This window comes from Dendropsophus ebraccatus, unplaced genomic scaffold, assembly GCF_027789765.1.
Source record: "Dendropsophus ebraccatus isolate aDenEbr1 unplaced genomic scaffold, aDenEbr1.pat pat_scaffold_1468_ctg1, whole genome shotgun sequence".
Taxonomy (NCBI): Eukaryota; Metazoa; Chordata; class Amphibia; order Anura; family Hylidae; genus Dendropsophus; species Dendropsophus ebraccatus.
In genome coordinates, this window is record NW_027208889.1 from 7,450 (window position 1) to 19,459 (window position 12,010).

At 43.7% G+C, this 12,010-nt stretch overlaps 1 protein-coding gene across 1 annotated transcript in view; it reads left to right on the forward strand.

Annotated features, from left to right (window-relative positions):
- Positions 1-200: 200 nt before the first annotated feature.
- LOC138775287 (palmitoyltransferase ZDHHC15-like) overlaps positions 201-12,010 on the forward strand; it is a gene marked incomplete at its 3' end in the record, with an annotated part of 29,587 nt that continues 17,777 nt past the window's right edge. The window contains 2 exon segments of the mRNA XM_069955887.1: positions 201-398; positions 10,637-10,663. Coding sequence (XP_069811988.1) covers positions 263-398; positions 10,637-10,663 — 163 coding nt within the window.

Genomic DNA, 12,010 nt, shown 5'->3' on the forward strand with positions numbered 1-12,010 from the left:
CCTAATGAAGGACGATTTGTCTAAACAAAGAGAAATCAATGTCTTTCTATGCAACAAAAGCTTCACAGAAACCCTTTAAATCTAAATAAATTCTCTACTTATCCTATAGGAGACACAAAGACATGCACATGTACAGATGACACTTACCCACCAGGTGGCGCTATGCTCCAGGCTCTAAGAATGACGATTGCGCGTTCCCTCGCACTAATCGAATGTCGATCTGGAAGTCTTGTGGAGCCGAGCGCCGATCGCACAGAGCAGGATGCAGACTGGCTGCAGGATGGCCCTGTCCAGAGGGCTGAGGTGCTGCCAGCGCGTCCTCTCCTGGGTACCGGTGGTCATCATCTCGTCCGTGGTGCTGTGGTCCTACTACGCCTATGTGTGGGAGCTGTGCCTGGGTGAGTGTCCAGGAATGTCCCTCCGCTCCCGGAGGAGGAAGTGTCAGCCCCGCCGCCTCCTGTGAGTTGCTACTGCTGGGCGGACAGGGCACGGGGAGGACCGGGCAGCACTCCGGGGGCTCCGTGCATTGCTGGGCGGTAGACTGGGCGTCTTATTCATCCCGGATCTCATCTACCCGGTCATGTTAGATGAGGACGGAGCTGGGACAGGCGGGTATACAGGGGTGAGCTCTACCATCATGTATAGATACAGGGGGTGAGCTCTACCATCATGTATGTATACAGGGGGGTGAGCTCTACCATCATGTATGTATACAGGGGTTGAGCTCTACCATCATGTATGTATACAGGGGGGTGAGCTCTACCATCATGTATGTATACAGGGGGGTGAGCTCTACCATCATGTATGTATACAGGGGGGTGAGCTCTACCATCATGTATGTATACAGGGGTGAGCTCTACCATCATGTATGTATACAGGGGGGTGAGCTCTGCCATCATGTATGTATACAGGGGGGTGAGCTCTGCCATCATGTATGTATACAGGGGGGTGAGCTCTACCATCATGTATGTATACAGGGGGGTGAGCTCTGCCATCATGTATGTATACAGGGGGGTGAGCTCTACCATCATGTATGTATACAGGGGGGTGAGCTCTGCCATCATGTATGTATATAGGGGGTGAGCTCTGCCATCATGTATGTATACAGGGGGGTGAGCTCTGCCATCATGTATGTATACAGGGGGGTGAGCTCTGCCATCATGTATGTATACAGGGGGGTGAGCTCTGCCATCATGTATGTATACAGGGGGGTGAGCTCTGCCATCATGTATGTATACAGGGGGGTGAGCTCTACCATCATGTATGTAACAGGGGGGTGAGCTCTACCATCATGTATGTATACAGGGGGGTGAGCTCTGCCATCATGTATGTATACAGGGGGGTGAGCTCTACCATCATGTATGGATACAGGGGGGTGAGCTCTGCCATCATGTATGTATACAGGGGTGAGCTCTACCATCATGTATGTATACAGGGGGGTGAGCTCTACCATCATGTATGTATATAGGGGGGTGAGCTCTGCCATCATGTATGTATACAGGCAGGGGCTGGCTGGCAAATTTTAGCCTGGGGGGCAAGCACACAGCACTGGCCCATGAGTAGCCGGCTAGCGGCCCATCCTTCAAGGACCACTCTAGGCCCTCACTTATTACACTCCCCACATCAGTGCAGGGAAGGTAGATGCCACCCACTCCAATACTTCCTCCAGTAGCACTGTTCTCACACTTCGGATAACACATTCAGCCCTTCCAGTCATTTGTAAACAGGGAATTCCTACTGCTCGCTGTGACGGGGTCGGGGATCTCTTTACTGTATAAGTATATGGGACGGCTCAGCGCTGACACGGAACCATCCCATAGACTTACATTGACAGGTGACTTCTGGCCCCTTCACACAGAGCAGTAGGAATTCCCTGTCACAAATGACCAGAAGGGAAGGAGACGTTACCCGAATTGTTGGAACATCGCCGCTGGCAGAAGTACAGGCCCGGGGTGCCATCTACCGTCCCTGCACTGATGTGGGGTGGGTAATATAGGTAAGGGCTGGAGTGCTCCTTAAAGGGAACCAATTAGCACAATTGTGGTGATATGGTTTTCAGCTGCACAGTATAGATATACTATGCAGCTCCCCGAGGCTACCAGCCACTGAGTATAAGATGGTGGGAAAGCTGGGTGACCTCCATCTTACTGAGTATAAGATTGTGGGAAAGCTGGGTGACCATAATATACTGAGTATAAAATGGTGGGAAAGCTGGATGACCATATTATACTGAGTGAAAGATATTGGGGAAGCTGGGTGACCTCCATTTTACTGACTACAAGATGCTGGAAAGCTGGGTGACCTCCAACATACTGACTACTATATAATATGCTCCAAAATACCCTACAAAATGTGTATATTGTTCTGTATGAGTGCGTATTGTTCTGTATGGGTGTATATTGCACTGTATGGTTCTGTATGGGTGTATATTGTTCTGTATGGTTCTGTATGGGTGTATATTGTTCTGTATGGGTGTATATGGTTCTGTATGGGTGTATATTGCACTGTATGGTTCTGTATGGGTGTATATTGTTCTGTATGGGTATATATTGTTCTGTATGGGTGCATATTGTTCTGTATGAGTGCGTATTGTTCTGTATGGGTGTATATTGTACTGTATGGTTCTGTATGGGTGTGTATTGTACTGTATGGTTCTGTATGGGTGTGTATTGTACTGTATGGTTCTGTATGGTTCTGTACGGGTGTATATTGTTCTGTATAGGTGTATATTGTTCTGTATGGGTGTATATTGTACTGTATGGTTCTGTATAGGTGTACTGTATATTGTTCTGTATGGTTTTGTATAGGTGTATATTGTTCTGTATTGGTGTATATTGTTCTGTATGGTTCTGTACAGGTGTATATTGTTCTGTATAGGTGTATATTGTTCTGTATGGGTGTATATTGTTCTGTATGGTTCTGTACAGGTGTATATTGTTCTGTATGGGTGTATATTGTTCTGTATGGGTGTATATTGTTCTGTATGGTTCTGTACAGGTGTATATTCTGTATGGGTGTATATTGTACTGTATGTTCTGTATGGGTGTATATGGTTCTGTATGAGTGTAAATTGTTCTGTATGGTGTATATTGTTCTGTATGGGTGTATAATGTTCTGTATAGGTGTATATTGTTCTGTATGGGTGTATATTGTGCTGTATGGGTGTATATTGTTCTGTATGGTTCTGTATGAGTGTAAATTGTTCTGTATGGGTGTATATTGTTCTGTATCGGTGTATATTGTTCTGTATGAGTGTATATTGTTCTGTATGGTTCTGTATGGGTGAGTATTGTTCTGTATGTGTGTATATTGTACTGTATGGGTGTATATTGTACTGTATGGGTGTGTATTGTTCTGTATGTGTGTATATTGTACTGTATGGGTGTATATTGCACTGTATGGTTCTGTATGGGTGTATATTGTTCTGTATTGGTGTATATTGTTCTGTATGGGTGTATATTGTTCTGTATGGTTCTGTATGGGTGTATATGGTTCTGTTTGAGTAAAAAATTGTTCTGTATGGTGTATATTGTTCTGTATGAGTGTATATTGTACTGTATGGTTCTGTATGGGTGTATATGGTACTGTATGGTTCTGTATTGGTGTATATTGTTCTGTATGGGTGTATATTGTTCTGTATGAGTGCGTATTGTTCTGTATGAGTGCGTATTGTTCTGTATGGGTGTATATTGTTCTGTATGGGTGTATATTGCTCTGTATGGGTGTATATTGTACTGTATGGTTCTGTATGGGTGTATATTGTTCTGTATGGGTGAGTATTGTTCTGTATGTGTGTATATTGTACTGTATGGGTGTATATTGTTCTGTATGGGTGTATATTGTTCTGTATGGGTGAGTATTGTTCTGTATGTGTGTATATTGTACTGTATGGGTGTATATTGCACTGTATGGTTCTGTATGGGTGTATATTGTTCTGTATTGGTGTATATTGTTCTGTATGGGTGTATATTGTTCTGTATGGTTCTGTATGGGTGTATATTGTTCTGTTTGAGTAAAAAATTGTTCTGTATGGGTGTATATTGTTCTGTATGAGTGTATATTGTACTGTATGGTTCTGTATGGGTGTATATGGTACTGTATGGTTCTGTATTGGTGTATATTGTTCTGTATGGGTGTATATTGTTCTGTATGAGTGCGTATTGTTCTGTATGAGTGCGTATTGTTCTGTATGGGTGTATATTGTTCTGTATGGGTGTATATTGTTCTGTATGGGTGTATATTGTTCTGTATGGGTGTATATTGCTCTGTATGGGTGTATATTGCTCTGTATGGGTGTATATTGTACTGTATGGTTCTGTATGGGTGTATATTGTACTGTATGGTTCTGTATGAGTGCGTATTGTTCTGTATGGGTGTGTATTGTACTGTATGGTTCTGTATGGGTGTATATTGTACTGTATGGGTGTGTATTGTACTGTATGGTTCTGTATGGGTGTATATTGTACTGTATTGGTGTGTATTGTACTGTAAGGTTCTGTATGGGTGTATATTGTACTGTATGGTTCTGTATGGGTGTATATTGTTCTGCATGGGTGTAAATTGTTCTGCATGTGTGTATATTCTGTATGGGTGTATATTGTTCTGTATGGGTGCGTATTGTTCTGTATGGTGTATATTGTTCTGTATGAGTGTAAATTGTTCTGTATGGGAGTATATTGTTCTGTATAGGTGTATATTGTTCTGTATGGGTGTATATTGTTCTGTATGGTTCTGTACAGGTGTATATTGTTCTGTATGGGTGTATATTGTTCTGTATGGGTGTATATTGTTCTGTATGGTTCTGTACAGGTGTATAATGTTCTGTATGGGTGTGTATGGTTCTGTATGAGTGTAAATTGTTCTGTATGGGTGTATATTGTTCTGTATGGGTGTATAATGTTCTGTATAGGTGTATATTGTTCTGTATGGGTGTATATTGTGCTGTATGGTTCTGTACAGGTGTATATTGTTCTGTATAGGTGTATATTGTTCTGTATGGGTGTATATTGTTCTGTATAGGTGTATATTGTTCTGTATGGGTGTATATTGTTCTGTATGGTTCTGTACAGGTGTATATTGTTCTGTATAGGTGTATATTGTTCTGTATGGGTGTATATTGTTCTGTATGGTTCTGTACAGGTGTATATTGTTCTGTATGGGTGTATATTGTACTGTATGTTCTGTATGGGTGTATATAGTTCTGTATGGTTCTGTATGAGTGTAAATTGTTCTGTATGGGTGTATATTGTTCTGTATGGGTGTATAATGTTCTGTATAGGTGTATATTGTTCTGTATGGGTGTATATTGTGCTGTATGGGTGTATATTGTTCTGTATGGTTCTGTATGAGTGTAAATTGTTCTGTATGGGTGAGTATTGTTCTGTATGTGTGTATATTGTTCTGTATGGGTGTATATTGTTCTGTATGGTTCTGTATGGGTGTATATTGTTCTGTATGGGTGTATATTGTTCTGTATGGTTCTGTTTGAGTAAAAAATTGTTCTGTATGGGTGTATATTGTTCTGTATGGTTCTGTATGGGTGTATATGGTACTGTATGGTTCTGTATTGGTGTATATTGTTCTGTATGGGTGTATATTGTTCTGTATGAGTGCGTATTGTTCTGTATGAGTGCGTATTGTTCTGTATGGGTGTATATTGTTCTGTATGGGTGTATATTGTTCTGTATGGGTGTATATTGCTCTGTATGGGTGTATATTGTACTGTATGGTTCTGTATGGGTGTATATTGTACTGTATGGTTCTGTATGAGTGCGTATTGTTCTGTATGGGTGTGTATTGTACTGTATGGTTCTGTATGGGTGTATATTGTACTGTATGGTTCTGTATGGGTGTATATTGTTCTGCATGGGTGTAAATTGTTCTGCATGGTTCTTTATGGGTGTATATTCTGTATGGGTGTATATTGTTCTGTATGGGTGCGTATTGTTCTGTATGGGTGTATATTGTTCTGTATGAGTGTAAATTGTTCTGTATGGGTGTATATTGTTCTGTATAGGTGTATATTGTTCTGTATGGGTGTATATTGTTCTGTATGGTTCTGTACAGGTGTATATTGTTCTGTATGGGTGTATATTGTTCTGTATGGGTGTATATTGTTCTGTATAGGTGTGTATTGTACTGTATGGTTCTGTATAGGTTGTATATTGTTCTGTATAGGTGTAAATTGTTCTGTATGGGTGTATATTGTTCTGTATGGTTCTGTACAGGTGTATAATGTTCTGTATGGGTGTGTATGGTTCTGTATGAGTGTAAATTGTTCTGTATGGGTGTATATTGTTCTGTATGGGTGTATAATGTTCTGTATAGGTGTATATTGTTCTGTATGGGTGTATATTGTGCTGTATGGTTCTGTACAGGTGTATATTGTTCTGTATAGGTGTATATTGTTCTGTATGGGTGTATATTGTTCTGTATAGGTGTATATTGTTCTGTATAGGTGTATATTGTTCTGTATGGGTGTATATTGTTCTGTATGGTTCTGTATGAGTGCGTATTGTTCTGTATGGGTGTATATTGTTCTGTATGGGTGTATATTGTTCTGTATGGGTGCGTTTTGTTCTGTATGGGTGCGTTTTGTTCTGTACAGGTGTATATTGTTCTGTATGGGTGTATATTGTACTGTATGTTCTGTATGGGTGTATATGGTTCTGTATGAGTGTAAATTGTTCTGTATGGGTGTATATTGTTCTTTATAGGTGTATATTGTTCTGTATGGTTCTGTACAGGTGTATATTGTTCTGTATAGGTGTATATTGTTCTGTATGGGTGTATATTGTTCTGTATGGGTGTATATTGTTCTGTATGGGTGTATATTGTTCTGTATGGGTGTATATTGTTCTGTATGGTTCTGTATGAGTGCGTATTGTTCTGTATGGGTGCGTATTGTTCTGTATGGGTGCGTTTTGTTCTGTATGGTTCTGTATGACCGTATATTGTTCTCTATGAGTGTGTATCATTCTGTGTGTGGGGGCACAGCAGTCTGAAATGTGTGTGTGTGTGGGGGGGGGGGGGGGGCAAAGCAGCCTGAAAAGGGGGGGGGGACCGCAGCCTGAAGGGGGGGGGGCACAGCAGCCTGACGGGGGGGGACCGCAGCCTGAAGGGGGGGGGCACAGCAGCCTGACGGGGGGGGGGGGGCCCAGCAGTCTGAAGTGTGTGTGTGTGTGGGGGGGGGCACAGCAGCCTGAAAGGGGGGGGGGGAGAGGCAAAGCAGCCTGAAGGGGAGAACACAGCAGTCTGGGGGAAGGCTCACACAGCAGCCTTAGGAGGTACATATCAACTACAGGTGCAGAGGGGCAATGCAGCCTGTGGAAGAGGGTGCAGCTATAGGGGGTAAAGGGCAGCAGCTACAGGGGTTGGGGGAACAGATGCTAGTGTGTGTGTTTGCCTCTGTCAGCCCAGCTCAGCAGACAGCCCTCTCCTCTCTGTCCCGACCTCCCTCCTATCTACAACCCGAAGTACCTGCATTTATAGCTGCTGAGCAGAGAGCAGGACACGAGGGGGATGGTCAGGGAGCAGGAGCCTGTAGCTGGAGGTTAGCAGCAGCCTCCTCCTCTCCACACTGTGTAATACAGGAAGTCCCGGGCCAGGAGGAACATGGGAGGTACACAGGGGGCGGGGCGTAACGGGGGCGGGGAGCAGCTTCAGCTGCAACTGGCATCACAGACCGGCCCTGCAGCACAGGCAGAGAGGAGAGCGCTGGGGCGGTAAGCAGCCTCAGCGCGGCCCTGTAATGTACTGGGGAAGACCGGCCCGGGGGGCAGATGCCACCCTGCCCCCCGGCCCAGCCCGCCCCTGTATACAGGGGGGTGAGCTCTGCCATCATGTATGTATACAGGGGTGAGCTCTACCATCATGTGTGTATACAGGGGGGTGAGCTCTACCATCATGTATGTATACAGGGGGGTGAGCTCTACCATCATGTATGGATACAGGGGGGTGAGCTCTGCCATCATGTATGTATACAGGGGGGTGAGCTCTACCATCATGTATGTATACAGGGGGGCGAGCTCTGCCATCATGTATGTATACAGGGGGGTGAGCTCTGCCATCATGTATGTATACAGGGGGGTGAGCTCTACCAATATGTGTTTATACAGGGGGGCGAGCTCTGCCATCATGTATGTATACAGGGGGGGGTGAGCTCTACCATCATGTATGGATACAGGGGGGTGAGCTCTACCATCATGTATGTATACAGGGGTGAGCTCTACCATCATGTATGTATACAGGGGTGAGCTCTACCATCATGTATGTATACAGGGGGGTGAGCAGTAAAATCTGGACGTACACCCTCAGTGCACAGGGGCAGGAACCCCTTACCCCCGCTCCTGTACACTGGGGGGGTGGAGATTTATGAAAGGGTGTAAATATACACCTGGTGTAAACTGCCCACAGCAACCAATCACAGCTCAGCTTTTATTTTACCAGAGCTGAAAGCTGAGCTGTGATTGGTTGCTGTGGGCAGTTTACACCCTTTCATAAATCTCCCCTGGGTGTACACCCTGTCGGTCACTGACTGGAGTCCCTGTTCTTCTACATCAGCTGTTCTCAACCTAAGCTGTTCTAATGCTGTTACCCCGCAATACAGTTCCTCATGTTGCAGTGACCCCAAACCAAAAATAATTTTAGTGGCTACTTCAAACCTGTAATTTTGCTACAGTTATGATTCGGAATGTAAACACCTGATAAGCATTTTGTATTCTCATTGGCTTTGTGTCAGTGTAAGCTGCATTGTGTAATGATTACACCCAAGCACCTTACACAGTTCTCTTGCCTCTCTGCCTCCTTGGCTTCTGTCCTCCGGAGCTTTCTGCATCCGCCTACTGATGACACCAGCAAGCGCTGGACACATGTAATGCGCTGCTATAGACTAAGGAGCATTCCCCCCACATCCCCTACCCTTAGGCCCTGTACGGATGATGCAATCATATCTGCACGGGCACTCAGTTTGGAACGCGCATTCATAACGGTATGCGTTCCAGCTGAATAGCGCTGCTGCAGACGATAGCGTGACTTCACAGCAGCTAAAGCCATCGGAAATATGACCTGGTTAAAAATTGAAAGTGGAGCCGTGACTGTTTGCCGTGACTGGTTGCTATGGGCAAGATTGCTGGATCTGGGTCATGGCCTCCGGCAGCCTCCTTTCCTGCTTTGAGTTGGATGATGAGTGATGTGTATTTGCCATATGGGTGGCAGCATTTTATAGGGGTCTTATAGCTTTCTCTTATACCTTTGCCCAGATTTAACAATCTGACTGAGACAAACATGGGTCAGAAAGACAGCAGCCAATCACAGCTCATTTTAAGAAATGAACGCTAAGCTGGGATTGGTTATTTGTCAGAAATCAGACACGCTTTTATCTCGGAGAGGGTCATAATTCTTGATTGTTTTTCCATTCTCAATGTTGGCTCTAAGTAAATGGAAACCTGAATCACTTATATTTGAAAGTATAAGTCCTGGGCTACATAGGACTACAGCGCAAGTCCAGAATAATACATATTTAGTCATTTGTCTGATTTTTCCATAGCTTTCATTATACCAGAGCAGTATGAGAGAAGAGCGGAGCTGTGGTTGGTGAAGGGGACACATTCTTGGCTCATGCAGATTGCATGTAACTTGGTGGCCCAGATTTATGACTCCTGTGGACGGCTACTGTCTCATAGTATCCGCTACAAGAAGTCAGTGTGTCTCATATGTATCCAATATGATGGTCACCTGAAGGCATTTAAAGATCTGGAAACAGTAAGGGAAAGATTTATCAAAATGAGCAGAAGGAGGATAGTGACCAGATACCAGTATAAGTCACGCTAGCTAGGGCTGCTTTCACACAGGCATAGTGCAGCTGCGTTTTGGGTCAGTATTACATCATGTTTCTGACAATTATAAGTTCAAGTCATCAGTCCCCGCTGTCAGGCCAGGGCATGCAGCATGAAACGGGCAGCATGATAAGCTGCTGTGGGAATCTGCTCCACATTTCCATTATGCTAGTCATGTTCATACGGCTAAATGTGGGATCTGTGCAGCCTTGCATGAAAAATCATCTCGCAGGTGTTTCAGTGTGAGGACAAAGGAGTGACATGTCACTTCTCTGTGCATCTCCATGTGACTCCACACCGAAATCCACACATATTCAAGATGCGGATTCCTTGTGGATTATAAAGCAGAAGGGTATAGGATATTTTGCATTATTTAGATGTTTTTGTCCCAACGGGTTTTCTAGAGTTATTTAGAGTAACCTCTATCAGACACACAGTGATGGAGGTTTAGGATGGAAGCGTGCCCGGTTTGTGGTGGTTTTCCTTTACTAATGTGTTCATGTTGTGCAGGAATGTGTGTTTTCTGGAATGATTTCTGTACAAAAACAAGATGCAACCACAACCGCAAACCCCACAAAAGATAAGCACCTTGGTAGGTGAGCAGCCATTGGTGATGTTCACCCACAGCCCTCACACATCTGTTAGCCTCAGAGGTTATGGCACAGAAACCCGCTGGGACGGGCAATGTCTTTGTGAGATATCCTGTGTTCTGTTGGGAAGTTAGTATTAGTACGTACAAGGTTGGCTTTGGATTATTTTAACTTCTAATGTATTGATATGTTCTTTTCCCTTTTTTATAGTTACTGTACAGAACACTTTGGAAAAAGGTAAGTGAACCCCATTTTGTTCCTTTATATGTTAATTAATGGCAACTTAGTGACCATAGTTTACACACACACACACACACACACACACGTTTGTACACAGCTTCTGTGCAGATCTATATGCTTGCTAATGTTATCAGACCACAAGCAAATCTCTGTGTGGTTACCCCTTCCATTGCATCTGCCCCCTTTCTCTTCTGACAGTAGATTTTCCAGAAGTTATCTTATTATTGGATTTGGATTTACTGTGGATATAATCATTGGCTTCTGACACTGAAAGAAGCCGAAGATACATGTCAGACATGCTGTAATCACGTTGTCACCATTGGAAGATAAGATAGTGACATATCTGTTCTCTGTAAACCAATCTGGTCTTGTCATGTACAGGAAGTGTCAGCAGTGCCTGGAATGTGGACGTAACTGGTTCCACTGTCTCCCCCTCCCTGCTTTATATTTATTCCTTGTTCTGTCACTGCATGACTTCTATTGTGAAAGGGTAAAGCCTTCCATATACTGCACTCCACACTCAGCGTGCTCAGCTGCTTCTTTGTTACAGTGCAGTTTCTTACTTAAATCCTTCCATTTTGCATAAGGGCGGCCACTTTTGTTCTTCCAAGCTGGGGCTTAACTGCTTACTGTCCATTATAATAACTTGTCTCCATTTTTGAAGCCAAAGCCAGATCAACGGAGAACAGGTCATAAAGAAAAGACTCAGATTTCTCCTCTTTTCATATCCATTCCTGGCTTTGGCTTAAAAAATCTGTCTGTGTAAACACACCATAGCCATTTATTGTCATAAAAACAAAAAAGTGCAATAGCACGCTGCAATATTTAGAATTGCAAAACCCCACAAGGGAGGACCCTACGCTGTACACTGGCCTCTCTAATACTAAGCCTACACACTGGGCAAATCACAATGGGGTTGGATATGTGGAGTGCACAAGCCACATGGAGGCAGCCTCTCCCCCCCCCCCCCCAACATCTAACACAGACACACAAAAGAATGGCTAGCACATCCAGTCACACTATTCACACACTATGCAGGTTTCCAATTTTTTGGTTTGTCTGTGTCCAGCATTGTTTCCACGGGAGAATAGACATCCAGCATGGTCCCACAGGGGCAAAGACACCCAACATGGTTTCACAGGAACAAAGACCTTTATCATGGTTACTGTCTGTACTATCTAGTGACATTATTTCTTTGCTGTTTTGCTTTTTACCTCTGGATTTGAAACTTTCAGTTTTCTTTAGTTACAAAAATGACATTGATCTATGCCATCCCTAAGGTGAACAGCTTGTTCTATAAGTTGAGCAGTAACATCTGTTAGATGGATACAGACACAGTAAATA